Here is a 27,864-nt window from a genome sequence, read left to right as displayed (position 1 = left end):
AAGTTTGAACCAAGCTTCTGGACCAAGGAAAATAAATAGTTTTGTTATTGCAGCTACTGTTTTGCTTTTGTTTAACTGAGGATTATGTGATGTTCAAGTAACTGGGATTAATTTTTGTGTGTGGTCCAGAATTAAGCCCATTGTGATCAAACAGAATATGTATACTTGCTAGTCAGTTCCAACAGAAGGTAGTATTTTATAACTAATAGCATTTTATTTCCCAGAATAAAATGCTACTAGTTAATCCATTGTTTTGTATTTTTTTTAATCCAACCTTCTAGAGCTGATTTTAATAAGATTGTTCTTATACTTTGTATTTTAAATATTGGTGAAAATGTACAAGTGAACAATGGGTCTTAAAATATCTTCATATTATATGTGCTCATCTTAATTCTGAAGACCAAACCAGGACACCTCAGTAATGAAGGGAAGGAGTAACACTGATGATAAAGCACCAAGAATAGAATTGAAACTATGACAATTTATCTCAGGGACTGTTATTAATAAATGAAAATTATATACTTTTCTATATGCCTCAGTAAAAGTCAGTACTTTCTAATTTAATAAATAGTATCATAAAGGAACTACATGAATATTGTATAAATCAATTAGAAGGCAAAACAGTAAGGCATTTTAAGGTATTTTCTACAGTATGTTAGGGTGTGTGTAGATGAAATGGGAGCCCTAAATTGAAACAATGGGTTTTTAAAAACAGGGCCTCAGTTTAGGGCCCTTTAAACCCTTGTGTCATGCACACACCTGAATTTACCTGCTCCTCTGGTAGCAGCGAGGGGAGGGCAAGCTGCTGGTGGGTGAAGTAGTCCCTGGGTTGCAGGGAGGTGATGGGGGCTGGTGCTTCCCTCCATGACAGCGATGCCCTGCCCCCCGCCCCGGTGACACTCACTTGCAGATACCCACCTCAGGTGGTCCCAGGAGGCACTGTAGCTGCAGAGGGAAACACCATGCCCCCATGTAGCTCAGGCATGGAGGCAGGCTCCAGGTGGGGAAGAAAAAAGATCAGGCTCACTGCTTTCTTTTTTCTTGGGCAGAGCCTGCCTTCCTGGGCTGCTGCCAGGCTGCCTGCATGACCTTCCTGCAGGGCCCCTGAGCCACGCAGAGCACGGTGCTTTGCTCTGGGAGTTTTAGTTTGCTGTGCCACAAGTCATTTAAGGTGCATTATGCCACCAAATTTGCTACAGAGGCTGGAATTACTGTGCAACACGCCACCGACATGTGCAAGTACCAAGAGTGGCAGGGCAAGTAGCTGGGCCTTCCCAGCCCTGGCACCGTGCTATAATTGCATTCAGGCAATCACAAGATCAGTTTAACTTGTTCCTATGTCAGGGAAATGTAGGAAAGAGTTCCTGAGGTACACTAATTTAGATCAGGTAAACCATTCGGGGGAGTATTTAAGGCCTCTGAATGCCTTCATAACTGGGCATTTAGAACAAGCTAACCCTAGTCAATCTAAATGTAACATCTGTATATAACCTATGCTTGAAGGACAAGAATGTCAGTTTAATGTTGTGGCCATTCTTAACATAAGAAGATTCATGTCATTGATCATTATCAGCCTATTTATTGTATTACCATGACAGATAGTAAACAATGCCTTCAGTAATCTTTCCACAGATGTCATCAAGGAACAAAAAAGTTTTAGAGATATTAAGAGACGTGAGTCCTGATTTTGTTTTTTCTCTTTTCCTTCAGAAGGATAAAGTCAGGATTAGAAAAAATATGTGGCTGCATGCAGACGTTTAAAAAAACAAGCAAAAAAAATCTATGCTTTACTAAAAGAAGCAGCACATTACTTCAACCCGGCTCTGCAGTGTCTGCAAAGATTGGGTGCTTCGGCAGGGCTTTTTGGCACTTTTAGCTAAAGCTGATTCAGCTATTAGATAAAAAACACCCAAAAAAGCCCCACTAAAGCACCCTATCTTTTCAGACATTGAGCAAGCCAGGTTGAAATAATGCTCTGCTTCTCCTGGGCATGCATGGGGCTTGGTGTGGGAAGACAATGAGTTTAATTAAAAGCACTGTTGGGGAGTGCGGGGGTTAAGTCTGCAAGCACTGTGTTTCCTGATATATTGAAAAGTCATAGTTTGGTTCTAAATAGATTTCCTATATCAAATAGGCTTGTATGCCTCGCTTCCTGAAACCTAGATTTAAACCCAGTGCTTTTACTGAAAAAGATGAAGTGGGGGAATGCAATCAACATAAGGCTTTACACTTACATCTGTCACAGTTCAAACTGCAATGAAATTCAAATGTAATGCTTTACAAGTTCTGTGAACTTAATTCTCAGATTTGTATACCACACTAAAGAAAATGGCTAGCTAAATTTTCCAACATTAATCTGTATGACTTTTATAAGCTTATAACTGATACCTGTTAGAGCCTAAATTTCAAACAGTACAACCGTTCCAAGTGTGCAAAAAGATATTTATTAATGTTTTCTAAGATTAAACTTTCTTCCTTGGTTTTCAGAGATCAAGTGTACTTACACAAGGAACAAAATCATGCCAAACTTTAAAAGAGTGCTTTAACTTCATATTATCTATTTTCCCTGGTTTTCAACTGCAGTGACGTTTCCGTCTTTGAGGAGGATAATATATCTTAAATTTACATACAACCTTATTAACCCACTACCAAAAATACCCAGAGAAAGGGGATGAAGGACATATTGACAACTGGCCTGTTTTTCTCTCTTCAGTGTGTATGAGTTGCTAATGTTTCATCAGTCATCAGTATTGTCTTCCTTAGCACACGTTCAGCTAGTAACTGCATTCTGTATTGAAGCAAACTGGAAGAATCATGCAATTTCTTAGAATTCTTCCATTATCAAATTTATTTTATATATGATTAATATATATCCAGTAAATATTAGGGCTGGGCAAAGCTTTGGTCTCTGATTCAATTCAGTAGAGATTTGGCCCTATTTGGTGGCCAACTCTCCAAATCTGAATTGAATCAGAGGACCCTTTAATCTCTTCGAATCAAATCAGAACCCTCCAAATTGATTCAGAGAGATTCGGAAAGATTCCGAGATTCAGACATAGAGACAGCTTTAAATGTTTTTTTCTATATACCTCTAAGTAGCAGGGGCTCATGGGTGCTGCAATGCTGGGGTGCATGCAGTGTCCCACAGAAGCATAAGGGGCTCCCCAGTGCACTTGGCAGCAGACCCAGAAGTGGTTCAGAAGCATTTCTAGTCCACTTCCGGGTCCACTGGGGAGCACACAGGGCTCCCCCCCCACTCCCAGCTCAGTGACTGGTGACTTCTGGGTCAGGGAGGCACCTGGGGTCCCCCTGCAGCTAATTGCTAACCTCGGGGGGAGCAGAGAGCCCCCCTACATGCTCCCTGGAAGACCCAGAAGTGGACTAGAAGTACTTCCAGTCCACTTCCAGGTAAACTGCTGAGCATGTGGAGGGCTCCCTCGCACTCCTGTGGGATGCTCTATGCACCCCAGCATCGCAGCGATCATGAGCTATGCCTTCTACCTCAAGGCATGTAGAAAAAACTTTGAAAGCTGTGTCTGTGTCCAAATCACTGATTCTCCAAATCAGCATTGAATCTTCAGATTCAGATTAGGCCAGAGACCGTGATCCAAATCAACAAATCAAATCACTGTCCCTGATTCAGGCCTAATCCAAACCTGAATCAAATTGGGCCTGCTTCTCACACCCCTAGTAAATATATGTTGAAAACTTTGAAGTATGATGTTCAAAGGTAACTGACTTTACCTCCATTAATAATTTTTATTAGTCAGCTGCTGTGTTTGGATGTACATGTAGCATTGGGAACAAGCCCCCACCTCCCAAAACTAGGTATCGCATCAAAATGGGATCAATGGAAGGAGTATTGCTCTATGCAAGGACAAAATAATATAGGTGAAAGCCCTCTACCCTCTTTATTTGGGTCATTTGTAGCAACTTCTTATAAAACCAGTTGTTGAATTAAAAAATCGTGGTTCGTTTCTCGGGAGGTGGAAAAAAACTTTCAGCTACAGACACACTTTATTAGCAACACAAAAGGTATATATTTGCAAATAGGGTCAGAGAGAGAGACAAAAGATCAATCACTCTGCCCCCGGGCACAATCATTAGCAGGCTTTTATCCCCTCTCTCCTGACCACGTGTGCAGAAGGAGGAATTTTTACAACTCATTTCCGGTTCATACAAACATATATGTAAACATGTCGCTTCATACGTCCCATGTGCATTATAATTAACTACTTAAGTATGCGGGGCGGGTAGGCTTAATATGCATTAGGTTATCACGCGTGCGTAGATGGGACCCAAGGTTACTCAAGGTTCAACCTGAAGGCAAAAATGGCATTTGCTCTTATCTTAGCCTAGGAATGTGGGGGTCATGAAAGAAAGTGTGATTTAGTGTAACAAAGAGATAGTAAATTTGCAGGACAGAGAGGGAGTGATACCTTAGTACAAAGGGCCTTTGGTGGTTTTTCCCTTCAATTTCCAACCCCCCCCTTCCCTCTCCCATTAAGGAGACAAGGAGGGGTAGCAGCTGTGTTTTTTTTTTCTAAATCTGCTATTGATAATGCATTTTTAATAATATTTCTAACACAGTGATACCAAACTGGATGTTCCTGTAATTTCTTTCTCCAACTCCTGCCTCAAAGATTCCACCCAGAAGGACATTTTAGTCCCATTAAACTAGTTTCCATCTCTATCCATCAAATTCCTTCTGATTACCCAGTTCTTCTGCCAGGCCTGTAAACATTAAGTGACTTAAAAATAAAGCTAGTACCACACTATTTGAGCTGTAAAAATAAAATCCAAATTGTTCCAATGCTTTCAGTCTCCCTATTTATTCTTTTCTGATATTTATCTATCTCTCTGACCTAATCCATATTTGGATGAGTGATACTTATGCATTTGCATAGTACCATTGAAGTCACAGAAGTACCTAAGGGACCTAGTTTAGCAGGGCACTTAAGCTTGTGCTTAAGTCTCATTGAAATCAGTACTACTTAAGCATGAGCTAACAACTAAATAAGTGCTTAAATGCTTTATTAGTAATCAAGATCAAATTTGCAACAAAATGATGTCTTAAAGAAACAAATTGTTTCAGGCATATGACTACCATATTTTTTCACATATAACTTGCACGTACCTCCTCAAAATCAACACCTCCCCCCAAAAAATTGTTGTGTAGTTTTAGTAGGAAGTTGTTTTCTTTCCTGAAAAAGAAAAGCCAAGATGCACTGAATGTCACATAGCTATCAATATGGCTGCCAAGGTAGTGAACTGTATTAACCTTCTCACAGCCAGAGCTATTGGCTGAGGACTGTAGCTTATTCCTGAAGCAGCAAGGTGTTGCTAGTACATGATGAGGCTTGTGATGTGGCAATAGCACTTTTTCTATAGGAACTTATATAAAGAACTACCTAGAGTTAAGAACTAATGGTTATGCTACTGCCCTTGCAAGGGTCTTGGCCCAGGAGCTTCCTGGTACTACACTTTCTGAATACTCTGTCTTCCCAAGAGAACTTGTTTTGTCACACAGTCAGTGTGACTCTGGAAAAAAATCTTTTTTTCTATATTCTGCCTTCTAAAAGCAAGGTTCTGTTTTATTTAGGGACATCTTGTATGCAAGAAAACATGACATTTACATCCTTTTGCTATTTGCACTGAGAGGTGCGATCCTTCCAGCACATTTTGCATTTGATTTTGCAGTGTTCTGTATTTCATATTTTGTTGTCACCATCATAAATGTGATGTCACGTTTCACATTGTCATTTTACTGCTAGTCATGCAGTGGGCCCGAGGACACTCTAGTATGAGGATAAGCATTTTTATGACTAGCAAATGTACCTTGTAACAGGAAAATAAATTAAAGATAACACAGATTGTATTTGCTTATTAAGTCTGAAAATTTTCCTCAGTGTAAAAAGAATTTTCCTTACTATGTAAAAAGAATTTATCCTGAAAAGAAGTATTCTCTCTCTCTTTTTCTCTCTCTGTTGCTTTTAAATTAGCTGGGAATCTTTTAATTATGTTAAAATATGTTTAAAGTTTTAAAAACTAAAAGGTCCTTTATCAAATGTCATATTCTGTCCAAATGCCCATTTTTATGTTACATATCTCATTGCAATAAATGGGAATGTTATTAAATATACAGAACAACATTTGATTTTTTTTTTCAGAAAGATGTATAGATTTTTATGCAGTAATTTAACAAGATGTTTCAAACAGGATGGTTTACTAAATTTTCTGAAAATCAAGATTCTGTTTTAGGGGCTATATTATTACATTTCGTAAACATACTGCATAATTGTAAATTTCTTATTATGGGTTTGAAGCTCCTGCAACAATTGAAGTGCTGTTTTTTAAATCTACATTAATGCATTCAATCTTCTAATAGATGTGGTCATAAATATTTATAAATATGAGAAAAAGCCATTGTTTTAAATTACTTGCTTTTCTGCCATAATACTTTATTTTTTATCCCAGGCTTAAATATCAGCACTTGGATCACTAATACAGTGTATCTGTGTTCAACACAGTAAACCTGGTTATTTTTTGTTGCAATATGTATGTTTTCTAGGCATATTAAAATTTACTATTCAAGTTCCATGGGTGATTTCATTGGCATTTTAAGGATACTGAAAAGAGCTCAAGGCTTCAAATAAATGCACCTTCAACTGTAAATTGAATCCGGTGTGATGTTTTGTAAATAGAACAGAACATACACTTTGATAATAAAGCATTTTGGTGTGCTCTCAACAAATTGATCTTATTTTTTTTCTAGATACACCTTCTGTTAAAATCATATCTTCCAATTCATGGCCTGAAGAAGGACAAAGTATAACTTTGACTTGTGAATCCAAAGGAAAACCAGTGTAAGTGATTTAACAAGCAATATGTTTTTGTTATTTTCTTTATTCTGCTGTGATTGCAGTCTCTGACTGCAAAAATCTGCTGTTTCTGTCTTGTCCTGGGGTGTGAAGTGATCTCTGGTACAGAATAACCCTTGAAGCCTGTCTTCATTAAGTGTCTATGGAAGATTGGTCTCTTACTTTGTCATCTATTTTAGTTTTGGGGAAGAATTCCAGCTGTGAGATTTTTTCAGTAAGTCATTTCAACCTGAAAGGAGTGCAGGCTTAATCAGTCTCTGTTTACATCATTGAACTGATGATAGTTGAGGCAGAACATCTCATGAAAAACTTCTCATGTCAACAAGCCTCTCAGAAAATGTACTGAACTTTATGCCCATTTGGCTAACATGTGCATGAAAACTTGAAATGTAATGATATATGCAAATGGACTCAGTTCTATCACAATTAAAAATTATACCTTAAGAAATAAATTATAGGTACAGTATTTCAGTTGCACTTTGGAAATGGTCAACTATATGCATTAATATTTTATGTCAAATTTGCAAGCATTGAATCTATATAGAATCCATTATTGGAGAAAAATAATCCTAAAATGCTTTCTTTCCAATTATGATAAACCTCATAGGCTTAATAACTATTTAAAACAGTAAATTCCCAATTGAATTGTGTTTTGAATTTACAGAAGAAACAGCCCTAAAATGAGATGCCTGAATATAAACTATCTATGAGCTTAAAACATAAACTGTCAAGGAGATTAATTTCACATTATACAGAACAATAATATGCAGAATTAGAGTAGTCACTTAAGTGAAATATTGGTGAAAACACACTTTAATTATATTCATATGTAAGATGCATGCAAAAAAGAGGGGACTGGCTAACATCTAACCTATAGCCCAGTAAAGCATCATGCTGGAAAATTGGAGAGATACACACCTTCCCTAGGTGAGATGGGGGCAAAGAAACATGCTTTCACACTACCTAGGTGTAGCCATTAGTTTATTACTGAGGTGAAACACAAGGGGCACCTCCCCTTCCTATGGTTTTTGCCCAGCTTCAATTTTAGGACTTTTGCTTGGGTACACACATACAGGGCTAAATACCTGCCTTGCCAAAGTACAGCTTACAGCCCATAGCCATGTGAAAAAGGATTGCAAGCTATGTCTAAATGCTAAAATTGACAGGTGTATAGCTTGTTAAGTGCCATTTGAGCACATACAGTGAACTAGGATTCTGTCCTAGGTGTTCCTGTGTCTATTCCCCTGAAGGACTTGATCTGGAAGGTATTTGGGAAGCATACATAACACACACCTTCATGATTAGACCTCCCACAAAGTGCAGTTACAGCATCCACTTCTTTCTTTTAAAAGAAGGAAGTTATTGCCCCCCCCCTTTAGATAATGGTATAGTTGTTAAGAGCACTTGCTCAAGAGTTTGAACACCCAGGTGTAGTTGCTACTTCTCTGGAGAGTGTTTCAAGCACCAGGCTATCAATTATTCTGTCTGGAAGCACTTTCCAACCCTCTCTGTTTAAGCTGCATCACCATGCAGAAAAGAATGCAAATTCATGGGACCAGAAAGACTGCACAAGAAGGAGCATATAGCCAAGTGGTTAGGGTACTCACCTGGGGAGAAAATCCTGCATTCCAGGTTTGGTTTCTGAGACCAGTGCTGTATTTTATCCAACTCTGACTTCTCTGACTGCAGTTTAAAAGAGAAGAGTAGCACCTACTCATAGCATAGCTGATTACCCTCAGGATAGAGGGTTCAAAGCTGTAGATCTACTCTATTCAGACAGAGACTTCCATGAAACCCTGAGTAAAGTATCTGAAATGTGAAATGAAAAATCGCCACCTTTCCTGAGCATTTCCTATTTGCGTAACTCTTGCACATAAAATATTCTGAGGTTAGGTGACAGTGTGCTCAGCCTTCTGTTTGTTTTGAATCAAATTTTGAGGTTCCTACATTTTATCTTTGACTGTATAAGCTCCCAGTCTCAGGGTTCTGGATTCCATTCCTAGGCCAGGCACCTAAAAGTTGAAGGTTGTCATGTCTTTTGACCTTCAGTGCGTGCCTGCGTCACATAATTCCTTTACAAAGAGATTTTTATTTTGTTTTATCCCATTTGTACAAAATAGCTTTTCTGCTCTTTTAATGATATTAGCTGCCCTTGAATTTTAAAAGACGTGGAAAAGACAATGCTCTTCATTCTTGAGGAGATTTGAAATTCAATGTATGACAGTACATCAGAAATCTTTGTTGAGTATATGAATCATTTTTTTTCACATGCCAAAGACATAAGAATGTTCTACTGAAGGAAGCAAATAATTCCCTTGGTTTATCAGGAGATTTTCTTCCAGATCATGATTTTGCAATTACTATGTCATTTATAAATGACATTTTATGATGGCAATAACAAAAACTGAAAAATGACATGTTTTATCTTTATATATAAAAGATTTTTCATTTAATTTTTTTCTGTGTCATCAAGAACCTTCAGCAGACTTCAGTGAAAAGCCAGTTCTAGGAAAAAAATGTATAAATTATAATAATTAAGTAGTATGGGCTACATTTAGAAAAAAGAGTCCTAACTTGGGATATTTGTATGAGTAGACTTTACATTCATGGTGCAGTGTCAAAAAAAAGACACAAAGTGGACCTTGGCAGATCCAGATTTAAAATTTTCAAGCCGTTTGATGAGATAGCTGTGGAAAGGTCTATGCCATCAAAACAGGGCACCAGTATGCAAACGGCCTCTGGGGCACAAATAATTTGTGCCAATAATTGCACCTCTAATTGTCCGTACCAAGGGAGCTGCCAACATCAGCTAGTCTGTATTGCCTCATTAGGTCAGCCATTTCACATGCAGCAGCCAGTGATAAACAGCCAGGCACTGGGGAGCAGTTTGTGGCTGCTTGGTATGTTAACAGTAGTGTCATGCTGAAAGCTCCCATTATTGTGGCTACCTTTAGGCTCAAGAGGGAAAGAGAACAGGAGCAATCTGTAGAGCCCGAGTATATTGATGTTCCAGGGTTTGTATGCAATTAAATAGTAAAAGTACAGGAAGGAGAAATAAACTCTTAAACTCTGTGTAAGCACAGAAAAAGACACAGAACCACTACAGGATTTGTATGCTATATTTAGCTTCCTCAGTATGCCACCAACTTGTGTGGTGGTTAGAAAAGCATACTCTCTCTTTATGGTGTCAGTCATAGAGTTGGTCTTGCAAACACATGTGCAGCTGCCTAGAGTAATGAGTGCTATCAGAGCCAGGAGCAGTGTTCAAGCAAGGGCAGTGAGATGAGATAGCTACCATGCCAAAGTAGCACAAGAGAAGGTGAGGATGGGGTTAGGTACACCCCTCCTAATGCACTGCCTCCCTGATCAACATTTGTGAGTCAGATACCCCAAAGAGATGAAACCTCTATGGAAGTCAGCCAGCCCTAAAGAAGCCACCCAACTGCAATGTAGTGTGGGTGAAGCCCGTCAGCTTCCACCTCCCCTGCCAAACAAGCCTCTATGTCCCACAGCTGGATCTAATGGCTTTGCGGGGCAGATCCAGCCTCTGGGCCATAGGTTGCTGATCACTGTTCTATGCAGCTTAAAGCCATAATATGGATCTTCATTTTAAAAATAAAAGAAATTAAAACAAAGCTTGGATTTAGATTGTTTTCTGGGTACCATGACTGGAACATTTGGATGGTACAGCAGAAGCATGTGTCTGTGCATGGGCAGGGCAATAGACTGCAATTTAAAAGAGAAGGTTAGGATCTGCTGTCTTAAATGGTATGTGTATATATAGTATGAGCATTTAATTTCAATACTTCTACTGTTTGGCAGGGAAGGAATGGAAAAGCATCTCTGTAGTTTGTCAGAGGCTTATTAAAGAAGAAACCATATAGTAAATTTAACTCAGTAAGAAATGTATATTTCATTTGCTGAAATACTGGTCACTTCCGAAAATAGTTAAGACCTGTAACCCTATATTTTTTATTCTAATCTGCAATTCAGAATAGAAACCTAAGACTGGGAGGGTCTTCCTGGACCACTGAGTCCAGTCTCTCACATCTGAAGGCCATCATTTATCCCAAGAGTCCAAAAAAATTGTCTAGTTTGGTCCTTCATGCACCACAGTCGCAAAACACCTTATGAAAACAAAACCAAAATCAGTGTATTTACATGGCATGGGTAAAAAGCAGAAGAGACAATGGGTTAAGTAAACAATTAATATATATCCTCAGATAATTCTAAGGAGAGGACCATGTGTGTCAAAATGGCACAATATTAGAGAAAACATTTATAACAGACCCCAGTCAGGTGATCAGTTTGACCTTGAGAAGGACTTTGTCTTCTAAGCACCAGAAGGAGCTCAAAGGCACCTCAGTCATAGCTCCTTCAGCTGTGGCTAATGTCCGGTGCTTCTGAAGGAGGAAAGGAGGGAGGGCGGGAAGACCAAAGGACACTAAAGCATTCACTTCGGGGGGGGGGGAAGGAGGCAGTCCCCTAGAAGAAGAAAAAGTTGCATCACTTTTTAAATTTGCATTTTATTTGAAGTATGAGAATTCTAGAAGTCATAATACATTGTACATATGGAAAAATATACATATATTCCTAAGCAATCTACACCAATGTGTTTCACTAGGTATTTTAGTATTATTCCAAAGGGCCAAATTCTGCCCTCACCAACATGACCATGTCAGAAATATTCCGTTACTCTAAGGATAAAATAGTGTACCTGAAAATGTTGTAAGCATTTTTTTTTTTTACTCCAAGTCAATGCTTATTTTGAATTTTTCTGGTGGGGTTGTGCAAAGGAGTGCCAGGAGTGACCAGGAATAATGGTCACAAGCTGGCAGAGGGTAGATTTAGACTAGATATCAGGAGGCGCTACTTCACGGTCAGGGCGGCCAGGATCTGGAACCAACTTCCAAGAGAAGTGGTGCTGGCTCCTACCCTGGGGGTCTTTAAGAGGAGGCTAGATGTACACCTTGCTGGGGTCGTTTGACCCCAGTACTCTTTCCTGCCATGGCAGAGGATCAGACTAGATGATTTACTCAGGTCCTTTCTGACCCTAGAAACTATGAAACTATGATAGATTGGAGCAGAATTGTACTTCCCAGAATGGGTATTTTTACTGTATCTAAGAATGTTGAGGAATATTCTTCTTTAATTTTCATTGGCTTTAGAATTGAGCTGGACTGCAGCAAAACAGAATATATTACTATAATTGCAAAATCAAGTTTGTCCAACAAACTGCAACCATGTTTCAACTCTAAATGAAGAACACTCAGTGATAATCCGATGATATTGCAAACCCATTCACCTATGTGCTGACAAAAGATGACTAGAAAATAACATTCATTTCATAAACATTATTGGGTACAGTAGTTCTTTATCATTTTGATGGAGTGAGGAATCAGTTTACCACGTACATATATCAAAGTTTTTTTTTCTAATATTAATGTGTGTGGTTTTCTCTCCCCTCTTCCCTCCTTCCCTCCCCGATCAGTAAACACAAATGTTAGGGCCAGCTGTAGCTTGTGTTTGACAAGTGTCGGAATAGAGTTATAGTTTGCCGTGCATGTCTTATTCAGCAGTGTCATCTGGTTTGATTGATGCCTCTTTGGCAGATCACATATAGCCATTTTTTAAGGCGAACTCTAGGGTGGTAACTTTGTCAGATTATACACCGTTAGGTTACAGTGTCTGTCTTTCTATCCTGAACCCTTGTGTTGATATGCTTACTTTGAATTTGACAACCCTTGCGTCCATTTTTGACTAAAATTGATGTTTTGGATTAAAGCATTTTGCTGTTTTTTGCCTCTTGTACAGCTGTATAACTTGGTTGAAGACCAAGTTACTCAGTTTGACACCACTACTAGAGCATATTCATCTGTTCATGGAAAGACCATTGTACTTTTCAGTCCACTCTGAAGCTAATCACTTTCCTTTTTAGCCCTTAAAGTTATTCTGTCTTTTACATTATTCTGGCTGAATTCCCAGATAGCTGTTTGTCTGTACTAATTCTGTACTTTTTTGAACAAACCTGCCTAACCCATCTAAACAGTCATTAGCATTTAATGCATTTTTCTTTACTAAATATCTGTTTTTCATTTAGTGTAACTTTTTCTAACTTATGCTAGTTATCCAATGCAGAGTTATGATTGGCCTCAAAATCTTTCATAAAGTCCTAGTGAAACATCCCTTCAGTCTATGTACCTTTACAATTAATAAGATCTAGCAGCTTTCCTACATACTCATAGGGTATGTCTACATGTGATGCTACATTGCCGAAGCAAGGCACTATGTGGCAACATAGCATCCATGGGTATCTACACATGATCAGCAGCTACTTCTCCATAGTGGCACACTCGCCATTATAGCGCACCACTATGGTGAAGTAGCTGCTAAAAATAACCGTGATACACATGTATGGCACAGGGGTGGTTAATGCACCATGCTTTAGTACTTCCAAAAGTGGAAGTACTAAAAGACAGCACAGCAACAATGTTGCCATAGGACAACCTGTAGATGCACCCATAGTGATATCCTTTTTTTCTAGCAAAGAGAAAACCTTAGCAAAACAAAATGGTGATAAATGCTATTGTCTGTATTGTCAGAAGATTAAAGAAACAATTTTTTTCTCATTACCTCAAGTTACAACTTTTAGTCACCTTTTTAGTTTTTTTATCCGAACAATAGGGTCTCGTGACTGACACAGAACTAAACTAAAAATTGCACACTACTGCATGTCAAAACTTTGGGATTAAAATTCAGTCAAAGGCAAAAGGCTCAATATTTTGTATTTTTAAATAGAACTTTCACTGAGATGTGCAAAAAAATGTATTTTTTAATTAGGAAAGATGTGAAAGGTATCCCAAGTTGCAATATGTTAATTCTAATTTAGCATTTGTTATTTAGGATTAAATCTGTCCACTGGTGTGAGAAGATACAAGAGAGATGTAGGAGTAGAAGCATAGTAGGACAGCTGTGGCAACAGCTATTTTTTGCATGCCTCTATCCTCTCCCACCAAGGTTGATGCCTGGAGCTTTTACTCCGGTTGCTCTCCCTCAGTTACACTACTAACTAGGAGTTTCGTGGTTTCACCCAAGTAGTATGGACAAATCTTTCCACAGAGCTCAAGACAGCACAAGAATACTTGGTTGAATAATACGATGTAAAATTTTGGATACACTGAAGTCAATGGCAATGCTATCACTGCCAGAAGAAGAGACAGGATTTCACCTTAAGGTCTCTAATGAACCATTCAGGACACATTTAGCCATCATTCTTTATCAGCCAGTGTACGGGCTCTAGTAGGTAGCTGGATTAGCAGGCAGCAGTTGGGAGTACTCTGTTCAATCTACAAGGCACAGGAAAGTACACTGCACAGCTTGTGAAGAATTCTGCAATAGCTGATTAGATAGTATTGTTGCCCTGAGGGGTCAGGCCAATGCTCAGGATCTCAGTATTGCACAGTTAGACAGGAGGGCATGGAGTACAATTGCACATATACAAACACACAAATCAATTAGGTCCATACACATGCACACTACCAGCTCAGACACATACACATCTAAACCAGCCTAGGCACATGCATACCTATCACCGATTCAAGCACATACACTATACACCCCAAAAGTTAGACACAGATCACTAATTCATATATCATGCACACAATGCCAAATATATATACACACACACACTAGCAACTCGATACACACATGTTCAAAATAACCACTCTAGGTTCATGCACACCTATCACCAGTTTAAGCCCATACACGCTACACACACCAAATTTAGACAGAATCAGTTACCAACACCTGCACATCTAATACACATATGCAGATAACTAATTCATATACCATACATACACAATGATATCTATATATGTGTATTCACTAATTCACACATATACCACCCACCTACACATACACACATGAGAGTTCCTAAGTTGCATGTTGTGATGTGTACTTATGTATGTATGTATGTATGTGTTTGGTGTACTTGGGATACCTGGGGAAAGGTTAAGGTAAGAAAGTAGAAGTGTAGGGAGTGAAAGTTGCTGGGAGTGAAAGTCACCAGTACTGGGATTAGAACTGGTAGACTAGAGGGGCCTGGGCTGAAGAACTGAGGCTCAGGGGTAACTTTATGTTAATTGATCTTAACCGATTAAAAGACAATGCCCAATGCCTGCAGAACAGGGGAGCGATGCTGGCACAGAGGCTGGGACTGGAGCCAGAGCTACGTGGGAGCTGAAAAGGTAGATGGGGAGGGGGAAAATGGGACTAAGACAAAGTGTGGGTGTTAAAGAGGGGCTCTGGGTGTGGAGAGCCAGAGCATGGCTTGGGGGCAGCTAGAGAAGTTGCAGGGAGCGGTGTTAGGTGCTGAGAGCTGGAGAAAGGCTCCAGCTGCTGGAGAAAACTGTGGGACAGCCATGAGGAGCTGAGAAGCTGCAGGGCGGGGGGATGACTACAGAAGGTGCTGGGAAAGCCTGAAAACAGAGTGACTGACAGCAGCAAATCACAGGAAAAGTGGCAGGAGAGACTGAAAGGTGGCAGGGCAGCAGGAAAGCAGAGAAAGGCAGCAGAAAGTCAAAGGGAAAAGGCAATAGATGGTATGGGATGCTGAAAGGCAGCAGGGACAGCATAAAGCAAGGAAAGGCTGAGAGGTGGCAGAAAAGTGGAGATGGAATTGGGAGGAAATCAGGAAACTAGCAGAGAAGGTGGGGCTGGAGCTGAGAGAGAGAAAGAACAAGGCTGGAATTTAAGAAAGGGAAGGGACTGGAATTTAGTAAAACATGACCCAGTTTGGGGTTGCAAATGACAGTGGTTTTATTGATCAAGGGAGATGGTGACACAATGTCTTATTGGTTCCCTTGCATGCACACACGCATGCACGCACACACACACACACACACACACACTGATAGCAGAGGTTAGAGAGGCTTGGTGCAAGGGCTGAAGTCCACTGAAGTCCAGGAGGAGAGAGAGAGAGAGAGAGAGAATCCAAATTGTAGGAGGAGGTGTGCAGGTAATATCTACCTATCCCAGGCTGGAAAGGGGTCCTTGTCCAGTAGGCGTTGTCCAGAGGGGAGTTGCTGGCAGGGCCTCTGGGTGGATAGGTGGTGTGGCATGTTGCTGATCCAGTCAGAGAGGGCGTTCCCACTGGGTCTGTTTTCACTGCCCCTTTTTTATAGGGGCAGACCTTGTGTGACCTTATGTGACCCTAGTGAAAGGAGGCATGCCCAGGCAAGGGTCAGCCCCTGGCATACTGAGCATGTGTGCTCCATGCAGGGATGTGCAGTTTCAGGTGTCTGTAATGGTGGGATACAATGGTAGAGTTGTTGGTTCTGCAGGGTCTTTTGTCTTTCAAATGCTGGGTTCTTGTCTCTGTTCCTGGGTGAGGTCTGTAGTTCCTGGATGAATCAATGCAAGGTGATAGCCAAGTCATTACAGGCCATTCAGTAGAGGTCTGCTACCATTGTATTTCAATCATTCCCAATTACTCTCATTCATCTGGGAGCCGATTTACATGGGAGGGATACGTGACTAATACAGTTGCAACATGGGATGCCCAGGCAGAGGACACAAGATGGAGGCTTGACATGTAAAATGGAAACTTGACATGTCTTTGGTTCACTTACAAACACAGGCCTAAACCATACAATATCCATATGAAACAATAAAAATCAATACAAAAATAATAGTAATACAATATACAACAGTATAAATCAATACAAACCTAATATTTATACAATATAAAACAGTGGATATCCAAAACCAAAAACTTGCTACCAAAATAAAAATGTTAAAGTTTATCTTAAGTCTGAGATCACTTATACTTATTTATAGGGTATAGAGAGGGAGAGGAAAAGTCAGAAATGGTTAGGGAAGGGGAGGGAATGCATTTTAAAATCAATTAAAAAAAAAAAAGAAAAACTGGAGTTTTGCTACAGTATAGTAAAGAACACCAGGCACTGGCTGTTGCTGTACTAGCCAGGGAAGAATTTGGCTCTTAACCCTTACAGCAATGCACATTGAAAGGAGGCTTTCTTCCTAGATGGAGATTAAAACACAACTAAGTAAGAATCACATTTTTGATGGATGATGCAATCCTGAAAAGCTATTGGGTGTCTTTATATCAGGAGAAGTTTTGCATATGCACTAGTACAGTATAACATAATTTATCAAGTCACCGTTTCTCACCTGGTGGGGAGAAAAGTTTAATTGGTGCTATAAAATGTTATTGTAAATACCCTGTAATCTAGAATTTGGCCTACTGCACAAGTGAGGATGAAAAATGTTTAAGGTGTGTTGTATGAACTCAGGTGACTTTTAGATAAAAACAGAAAATGGAGGTAATATCATTTCCCTTTAATATTTATTTGGGGACGACATGCTTAAATGCAACAAACACTGAAATAGCTGGTGCAAAAAAAGTTGGGTTTATCACAGTAGGGTTCAGACAGGATTTGCTATCCCACATTGGTCAGTGATAGGTGGGTGTTTGGCCTGCAACAGATACTGCCTGAGCTCTAGGCTGGGAAAAGAAAAGTTAATGAACACAGCTAAGAGTCAGCTGGGGCTCATTAGCTTGCAAACAACCCAGTCTAGAATGCATATAAGAAACAGCAAGGGAGCTGCTGGAAGTGATTGGACTGTAGAAAGAAATCTTTTCTATTTTTTTCTTTTTAAAAAAGGGTGTGATGTAGTCAAGTTGTACAGGTGAGATGAGCTCTGGTTCCAGTTGTAGACTGTATTTTACTGAATACAGGGTGCATCTACATGAGATGCTACATCACCATAGTGGTGGGCTATGGTGACATAATGTCAGCAGGTACGAACTGTGACGTTGCCGCTACTGCTCAGTAGCAACAAACTACTGCACAGTAGTTCATTGCCCTTATGAAGAGAGACAGCACTGTAAATAGTTGTTTGGCTTCAACCTTTAAGATGGAATTTCAGGTTTCTGATCTTTCCTTTCTGTGGAAAGGAGACCGAAGGAAAGGTAGGCTAGTATTTTAAAGATTAACTTGTTCAGAGAGGTGTAAGATTTACCACCTTGCTCTGTTGCTTTCTGCCTGATTTCAGGCTAACTTGGCTAACTACCTTTGTGTAGAATGGAGGAGTAAAAGAGAACTTAAAGTAAAAGATGTCCAAATGCTTTGCCTTCTTAACCCCTTGTGCCTTTTTATCCCTCTGGTTGAAAGACAGGAATATATTGAACACTGGGTTTAATTTCAGCATAGCTCCTGAAGAAAGATCCTAACTCTCCTTTAGAAAGTTGAACATAGACACAGGCTTCTTCAAGGGCACAGGAAAGGAAATGGGTTTGTCAGATAAACAGTTAAATGACTCTGGTGATGTTTGTTTCCCAAATTGTCTTTGTCCTTCGGTAGAAGGCAGGATAGATTTTCCCCTTACAGACTACCTAACTAGAGATAAACATATAGCACATGCTTTTGTGAGTTGGACCTCACTTCATCTGATGCTAACTCTTTGGACTAATACAGCTAACTACATTTCTTTGTCCTCGGTTTCAGGACTGAAGTCACAAGTCTTCCTTCCTCAGTGCTGTTATTGCTTTCTTCAAACTTTGAAGAAATTCAGAGCTTTGAAGCAGATATCTGAAAAGCTGCTAAAAAAGGGAACATTTGGACTTTCATACTCTAGTTTATTCCCTTTCTGTTATACTGAGGCACATATCAGAAAAGCACCTGTCTTGTGCCCTGAGAAGGTTAGATGATTATTCAAGCTTCAAGTCAGAATTAAGCTTTTGATTAGTAACTGCCTCAGCTGGTGAATGACCACTTCTATTTGTCCTCCACAATCAGTGTATTGCTCAGCTGTCATTTAAGGCAGACTATCCAAACCGTGCATTAAATGTAAAATGATTAACCTCTTTTGGGTATTTTTGCACTGTTCTCACCAAAGGATCTCTAAGTCTTTCAAAAACATTAATAACGTTATTTTCATCGTGCTGCTGTGAGAGTAGGTGGTGATATTAGCATCACTATAGAGCTGGGAACTGAGGCAAAGAGAAAAAAACAAAATCATGAATAATTCCCACTAAGTTTAGATACTTTTTCCCCCAAGTATATTTAGCATTATATTTATTAATTTTAAATATATATATTTGAAGTGCATGACTTTCACTTGCAATTTTGGGTTCCCAACAGTCCAGTACATCAAGTTCCAAGTGTCTCAAAACACTAACATATAAAATGAAAAACACCCAATATGTGGCCAACTGCTAAGATTTTGGTTTAAGCAACTTCCTTAGGATCACAGAGGGCTGCTGGCTAAGTGCAGATGTTCAAAAAGCCCCTGATGGAAGTGCTGTAACTATTGCACTTTACTGAAAGTGATATAAGTTAGATTAGAAATGAACCAAGCAAACATTTGTGGTTCAGTGGGGGGCTCAGTGCCTTCCTGCAGTGGCCAAGGCCAGCAGGTGGTGGCCCTTCCTGCATGCCTCCTAGGAAGCTGCTGGAGCTACCTCTCTTCCCAGCCCCCCCACCCCTCCCCACCAGCTGGTGACTGTCAGCAGCTGCTGGGAGGGGGAGGGGAGGAATAGAGCCCACCCACCACTAATCCCCTCCACAGCTTGCTGGCTTGGGTTTCTGGAGGGGGTGGGTTGAGTCCATATGGCATGGCAGCCCCAGCCTCTTGACAGCTGCAGCTAGGATCTGCAGTCCAGGGCTGCCTGACCAGACTTTTTGCTGCCTCAGGAAATGGGGCCAGAGGGGGAAAGGAATGCTGGCTGGGGTCTTAGGGAGGGCTGAGCTGGGTCTGTGTGGCAGGGGGCTCCCTTTTCTCCCACAATGCAACCTATGATGAAGCATAATGGATATAGTACAGATGTTCAAAAAGCTCTAGTCTAAAGTGCTTTAGTCTAGTTTGGTCCATCAATGGTCAACTTAGAGCAGGATCTGCCATTTTTTAAGTGCTTTAAGTGCCATGAACATCTGTTCTGTTATAGCTTTAATTCCTTACCTAAAAAACTGTCCCCTCTTTAGCTGCAATTTCCTGTCTCATGTAAGATACCCCTCCCAAACATTGAGGAAAGGGTCTATAAACAACAACCCTATTTTACACCAGGCTCTGGGCACTATAGATCAGCCAACTTTATCTAAACGCCATTTTATTACTACATCCTCCTATAACAGATATGGTCATAATGTACTGAGCACAGTATCTCAGTCTCTGTGGCCATGTCTGCATAAGATGCTGTCTGCACAATAGCACTGCACAATAGCACTGCATCACACTTCCTGCCATGTGATGCTACTGCTCAGTTAGCATCTTATGTAGATGCAGCCTGTGTATCTGTAAATCACCTAAAATAATTTATCAGCCAACAATTCATATTGGACCTTGTGGATATCATTGTAATATCAGTAAATAAGAATGATGTGGAAAATGAGTTTATATCCAGAAGGATTTTTTTTCCAGTAAAATATGGTATTGAAACATTCTCTTTTTCCTCCCCTCCCCTCAGTTTTATTGGTAGCTTTCTCATAGGAAATTCTAAATAACAACAGAATATTTCCCAGTTCTCCTGGAAAGAAGTCACCTGAAATTGGAAGAAAAATCTCAATTAAAGAAAGGAGGGGGGTAAGAAAGGAAGGAGGGGTAAATTTGGATTTCCGATCTTATTTTGAGCTTTAAACTAAACTTGGTGAGGAGCTGAACAAAACACATTTAAGTTCTGTAATAAGTGATACTAAGACACAACAATCTATAGGCCTAGTGTAATTAAGACAAGGTGAATAGGGCATTAGACCTGGTAGTTGACTTGTAGGGATATAGTGGCAGCAGCAGTCTATATGGAAAACTGGTGCAGTAGCTATGGCTTTGGATATCTGCACCTTGGCAACAGCAGCCAGAGTCTTTGAGATTCTCCAAGCAGTAGTGCAACTTGGGGTGAGTGAGCAGGGCATTATCTCCAGATGCACACCTAAAGGGGGAGCTTGAATGATGGCTTCCTAGGAAGTTTACACTGCAGCAGGAGCAGAAGCCCCAGGCCACCACCATAACAGCAACAGCAGCCAGGTGCAGGAATCCGAGCAGCAGCAAAAGTTGGAGTTGGGCAGACGGCTTTGTGCCAGCAGCAACAAGGGACTTTGAGTGTCTTTAGACATGCTCTCAGGAGATGCTTTAATTAAAGTGCATTTAGGATCTTGTGTATTCAACTCAAGCTTGTTCACCATTTTGAAGCATGGGGGTGCTATATCCATGAGACATTGAGGCTTCTGGAACTTACTAATTTCATAACTTCAGTCACAAGTCATAAATTGTATATAGATACTTTAAATGGCCATGATTTCACATTTGATTTCAGTCACATTTAGATTCTTTAACAATATATAAAGTAGTGTATATGTGTGTGTGTGTATTTATCAGTGTTAAGCACTATATTGCAATTCTCTGTGAAAAGGTAAAAGAGAATGAGCCACATGCAACAAAGATTATCATATTTCTCAATGCACCAACTCACTGTTGTAGTGATGAAAATCATAAAATTATTTTATTTAATAATAGAAACATGCACTAAGTAGTTTCCTTGGATATAGAGACTATTTTAAAATTATTATTATTTTTTCAAGGAGATGCATCTGTACTTTCATTGTTTCCAGCAGGTGTTTGGAGCATGACACATTCAATCATTTTTAGTTAAATGTTCAAAGTTTTACAGTGATCTAAACTAGCTTTACAGAGCCAAGCTTATAAATGCATAAAGGAAATATTCTTGAAGAACATTTCCAGAAAGGTAATTTTAGTTTGTAAAAAAAAAAAAACAACAATTATTTTGAAGGACTATGTAGATATTCTTTTTGTAAACGTAATATTTCACTAACCTTAAGATGTGGGATTATATTGCAAATTAAAATATAAATATATAAATGGTGCAAACATATGTATTTGAATATTCTAAATCTCTAAATGTAGTCAATAGCTTGGTTGTCTGTGAACTTGCATCTTTACTTTGCAATTTGAAAACCATTTTCCCCCCATTGAGTAAGAAAATTAGTGTCATAAAAAACTTGACACATCACACAAAATGAAACAGGTGGGAACATTATGCCCATTTAAAAATTATACTTTACAATAAAACTTACTGTGGTGCTTAAGAACTTTCCCTTTAGTGTTCTGTAAAATGATCACATTGCATAATGGGCTCAGTTCAATAAAGAGTGTTCCTCCCTTTTAAATATAGTTTCTGCAGTATTTACTCATAAAATGCTGCAGAAAGTACAGTGTAAAAAACAACTAGGTGCAGCATTTTTAGTGCTCATTAAATTTCTTTTGCATGTGTTTGCCTTTGAAATAATTCTCTTCTGTGCTCCTGAGAGGTATGTCTAGCAAAAAGCAGCTGACAAAGAGCTGTGCAGAGTTTAAAACAAATTCTAAGCTAAAAACATCCATAGACCACAATATTATAACAAAATATGTGGAGTATTGAAAGTAGCTCTAAATTTAGGCTACATGGAGTGCAGCTACATGTGCTATTAATGTGCTATAAGCTACATGTGCTATTAACGTGCTATAAGCTCATTAATTTTACTGCACAGTAATCTATCCATGGGAGCATGTCTACACATGTGCCTGTCAAGAGCAGATTTGCTCCTGAAAGGAGCAGTTCAGCGCAGGGCTACTCCTGCCCTGCTCTGCTCCCCTACAGCAGCTAGAGGGAGCTGTCCCACTTCTGGGCCATCTGCCTCGAAGCTCTGCACCCCTGCTCCGGGCAGCTGCCTCCTGCCTGACCCCATGCTCCGAGATCAGAGTGGAGGCTGGGACACAGTTGCCTGTCCTGGGCAGCTGCCTGGTGCCCAATCCTCATTCCAGTTGGCTGATCAGAGTTGGGGCTGGGGAGCAGCCAGCTGCACCCCCTGCTGTCTGCACTGACTGAGAGCAATTTGTTTTTGGTCAGCTGTCTACATATGCAATACTGCACAGTAGTTACTGCACAGTAAATCTACTACCTATATTTGCAGGTGGTAGCCAACCAGACAATAAAGTAATTTGTTTCACAATGGGCCCCTCTAGACTAATTTACTGCACAGTAAATGCTATGCACACGTAGATGGTGGCAAGTTACTGTGCAGTAGATTAGTCTACTGTGCAGTAAAGTGTCTCATGTAGATGCACTGAATGATAAAGTATATGAAGGAGAAGGAATTGTCAGTACTAAGCAGGAAATACTTTATCTCTGAGATCTTATGCATTGAATATTTCAAAGTTCAGGTACAATTAGAACTGTCTTAAATATTTAACAGTACAATCTAAGCATACATCTGTTCATATATATCAGTGAAGATTGCATCTTTGCTAGAGTAGCCTGTAGCTTTGAGTTCCTAGATTTTGCCACATTATACATTAGAGGCTTGAGGTTTACCTGCTGTACAGTGGACTTGGTCTAAGCCACTTAACTGATAGATTTCTGTGCACCAAAAAGGAAAATATGAGCACGAAAGGACAAACTATTAGAATAAGATTCTGATTCTTAAGCAAGTATAATTTGTTTAAAGCAAGTGTGCCAAACTTACCTCCTGCCCCTGGCAAGATCCAGACTGTGGGGCTCTTTCCAGCCAGGTCCAGTTCAGTCACCACTCTGAGGATGGCTGCAGCTGCCGTCATGGGTCATATGCCCCATGATAGAATTGGAGCTGGAGCTACTGCCACTGATGCATCTTGTGCTGGAGCAGCAGATTCAGCTCCAGCACAATGATGGCTCCAGCTCTGACTCAGGTTCCAGCACAGGGCACGGAGCCAGCAGCCAGGAAATGGGCCACAGCAGTAGCAATGGGCAAAGCAGCTAGAGGGTGACTTGGGATGTGTCATCCCTCACTCACCCTCCTGTTGTTAGTTTCCATACATTGCTAGTTTTTTTGCCTTTATTTGCAAGTCAAGTAAACTTATTTTGCACCATTCTTTATCTTTTTTATTCCTCCAAGTTACTTTTTTGGACATGTCTGGTTATATATCCATAGAATTCTAGGGCCCTAATTTCTGTAGTACATAGTATGCACATAGACTTTTGCTGTAACAAAGTCTCTCTGAAATCCATGGAACCCCAGGCAGGTATAGCCTGCACATTACCAAGTGTAGGACTGAAATCTGTGTATAGTCCACATACAAATAATGCTGAGAATCAGGATAGAGGGAAATGTTTATAGCATGAACCACACACTCAAATGCATGTTCAGTATGATTATAACTGTTATATGAAAGTTAACTTTATAATGTATGTGTATATAGAATGTATGGAAATACATTCATCACGTACAAAGGGCTTCTCACAAAATATGCTGTGAATTTCTCCTACAAGCTCACAAGACTACCCAACATGACAAAGGTATCAGCTGTAGGTCTTGCATCTGGCCAGATGCTCTTCGGCTTCCTGCAGCCCCCAGTGTCCTTGGAAGTATTGCCAGGGACACCACCATTAACAACAGACAATAACTGTATCAGGCAGTGGCTGCAGCTAGGCTGCAGTATGGCAGCCAGAAGAGTGGATTTTGCTATTTTTGTGCCCTAGTTGCCTTCCTCACTGACTTTGGTAATGCTCCTGATTGATATAGCTGTACCTGCTTTTCCTGGGATTTTTTTCCCCTGGGAAATCTGGAAAGGCCAGTATGGGACAAAGGACATTTGTAAATGGAGAAGGTGATGCAAACCCACATAGAAGCTTTTATAACATTGTCCTGCCTCAGTAATTGAACTCTTCGGGGCTCTGTGTGGAGGAGAATGATATATTAATAAATATAAAGCTCGTCTAAAATTAGACCTACAAGAGCCTATTCATACAAGAAATATCACAGTTTTGAAGTATAACATTTTTGGTATTTCAAGGGCTAAGAGTAAGTGCAGTCCCAATGGGAAACTGGGACTGTATCCCTTGCAATGTTAACATTGTTATTGTGAAAGGTTCTAATGAGGCATTAATTGTAAGTGTCTAGAGAGACTCCTGTGCATTAGAGCACTCCCTTTTGTCTAGGAGAGAGATACTTTTGGGAGAAGGGAACAAAATGAGGTGAAGGTGGTACAAGTTGATGCATTTTCTTTCTTAATTTTATTTTCTTCACAGATGAATATTAGATTAAGTATTTAGGCTAGCAGACATCTCTGAAATAGAAATAAATACAATTTCCCAATCTGTTGTTTTTAAGCTTTAAGTACATCGTCTTTGACATATAGAAAAGGTCATTGCCAATGGAAAAAAGCTGGTATCATTTAAGTACAGCAAATTTTAGTATGTTTCTCTAGTTTCTCTAAGCTACTATCACCATTATAAAAATCAACTGATACTTGCTTCTATAACTCAATTTAAATGTCTCAGTGTCATAATACACTCATTAAAGTGCTGTTATCTAATGAAAGAGGATCATATTTTTTTCTACAATATCCAAGTTGCATGATAAAGAGTGTTCTTAAAATCATGGAAAGTACATACTGAAGAATGGGTCCTTCAAGTTACAGTTCTGATACTTTCAGCAACTCTCCTTAGCCACTAATATACCTTGAATGAGGAAGATCTTTTGTTTTAATGAGGCTCTTGACATCAATAGGCAACCAGTTTCAAAACAATAGTATTCAAACATTTGAATCAGATATACTAGTAATGTTACATGTGAATGAGCTGAGAAGAATTCAAATGTTGCAAACCCACTCCTGCTTTAACACTGGATGAAGGAATGTTGGAGTTATGTAACAATTACAACATACCAGATGCTGCCCTTTTGAAACATTCCCTTTTTGAAAGTACTTCAAACCCTCCCGGGCGCATCCACACATGCAAGCATGTGCACTTGCAGCAGCTCAAATAGAAGTGGTGCAAATTTGAGCTGGGGCTTTTTGGCTCAGCACACATGCCCGAATATGCACTTCAGGGTGGAGGAAATTGTGCCACTTGGGGCAAAATAACCCTGCCTGGCTTCTCCTAGATCTGCAGCCAGGGGGAGCTACAGCCCATAACCAGCATCTGTGCTGTCCCCAGCAGTATAAAAAGCTTCCCTGTCCTGGCCCCATCAGTACAAAAATCTGCCCTGTCAAGTAGCTCATGACTACTCACTCTTGGGAGCTTCTGGAGCCCAGCCAATTGTTACCTGGTGACACTACCCCTTGTGCCAGCTGGACTGCTGCAGCAGTCCTGAGAGTTCCCTGCACTCTTTACCCACTGGTAGTTGGGGCTGCTGCCTGGCTGTGACCTGTTGTGTACCTGCCAGACCCAGATGGGGACTGCACAGCCAGTAGAGGCATCTTCTCCTCTGGGCCAGCTGCCAGTAGGCTGTGACTGCAGAGTTGGCCTTTGTGCTGCATTACTACCATGTGTGCCCCCTGCCCAGCCATTTGGGCAACTATCACCTGGAAGATGTTCTGGGTGTGGTGGCCTGCTTTGAACTGTCAATGCCTGCCCTCCTGGCCCCACTTGGACAGGAGGTCAGCCACCTCCAGCTGGGTCAAGGGTGCCAGCTCTAAGCAGCAGTGGTGGATTTACTGTCAAACAAACTGTCCAGAGGCATGGGACCCCCAATGACAGGCCCCCCCCCCCCCCGCCAATACTGCCACCAGTGAGCCTTCCATGTTTTGTTTGTGTTCCTCCCTCCCACCCAGAGGTTTGTAGGCTTCTTCAGCCATTCCAGACAGAAATTCTGGCCACCACCCCTCCCCTGTGGTTAATTCCCCCTTGGACATGTTGTGGCACAGGAGGTGGGGCCCCGCACCCTGCCTGGATCACTGGGCCCCACTAACTGTAAATCCGCCTCTACTTAGCAGGCTCCTCTGCCTGGGTCCTGCCACTTGCCTCCCTAGCAGGAATTCTGGAGTTCCCTATTTTAAAACTTAAAAATCCTTGATAAAAAAATCCCAAAGTCCCTCTATAAAATACCCCAAAATCCATGTCCATCCAGAATTTAAAAAACAGACCACTATATAGAGAGTGAGAGAGTGAGAGACAGAGAGACAGCAATCAGTTGGGCAATGTTTTCTTGATATATCTACAGTGTTAAAGAAGTTTGGAAGTCTACCAGTGTCTCTATCATCATAATAAAATAGATTCTAAATACCTATATGTTTTACTGTTTCCTTTGGTTTTCTTACCATAGAGCAGTTAGAGCTCCCCCAACCCCTTCACAAACCAGGATGTGGGGACAGCTGCCCCTGCAGCCACAGCTCCTGCCAGCAGGTCTCATCCTGTCTGGCAGCTGGGTATGCAGGGTGTGTGCTGGGGGGATGTGGGGTTTGCAGGAGAGGGGTAGGGCGATGTGGGTGGCTGTAGAGGGATGTGAGGGGCTGTGGGATGTGTAGGTAGGTGTGGGTGGATCATGGGGTGACTGTGTGGGGGGGATGCTCAGCAGGGGTGGGTTTTCTGCCCCCTGCATGGGCATCCCCCCTGCACAGCTCACATACTGCCCCCTACAGGGTACAGCCCCCTCACAGGGGCTACACACCCCAACAAGGCCCACATCCCCCACCCCTGCTTGTTCCTCCAGCACCCCAGATTGCTGCCCCACCTAGCCCAAGCCCCTGCTTGCACCCCCAAGCCCCCTGATGGCTGCCTCACCTGGCCCCAGCCTCCCGGCACTTTAAAAAGAAAAGAAAACCCCCTACTCACCGACTATAGCAGCAGCTGTGGGCTCTGGGGCCATGTGGCAGAGTACCCCCATACAGCCCCGCTTCCCAATCACCTCCTCTACCTGGCCGCATCTCTGATGCCCCCCCTGCCCAGCCCCAGCAGTTCAGGACTCAAAAAATAAATAAATAAAGGCCCGTACTCATCTGTCATAGCAGCTGCTGTTGGGGATCACTGGGGCCTCATGGCAGAACCCCCCTGTGCAGCAGGCTAGCACTGCCCTATTGCACGTATGCAGCTGGGGTCAGTAGGGACCTCGGGCTGCTGTGGCTGTCTCCCAGGGTGGGCTCTTCCATGAGGCCCCAGTGACCCCCATGGCAGCTGCTACTGCTGGTGAATGCGGGGTTTTTTGTTTAATTCCTG

At 40.9% G+C, this 27,864-nt stretch overlaps 1 protein-coding gene across 2 annotated transcripts in view; it reads left to right on the top strand.

The window, feature by feature from the left end:
• CADM2 (cell adhesion molecule 2) overlaps positions 1-27,864 on the top strand; it is a 1,086,729-nt gene that overhangs the window by 929,401 nt on the left and 129,464 nt on the right. For both annotated transcript variants that reach the window (XM_090059684.1, XM_090059675.1), the window contains exon 6: positions 6,776-6,866. In XM_090059684.1, coding sequence (XP_089915810.1) covers positions 6,776-6,866 — 91 coding nt within the window. The remainder of the gene's footprint in view (positions 1-6,775; positions 6,867-27,864) is intronic.

The sequence above is a fragment of the Crocodylus siamensis genome, chromosome 1, assembly GCF_052110815.1.
Source record: "Crocodylus siamensis isolate JL-2025a chromosome 1, ASM5211081v1, whole genome shotgun sequence".
Classification (NCBI taxonomy): domain Eukaryota; kingdom Metazoa; phylum Chordata; order Crocodylia; family Crocodylidae; genus Crocodylus; species Crocodylus siamensis.
Note: the sequence above shows the minus strand (reverse complement) of the source record. Positions and strands in the feature narration are given on the sequence as shown.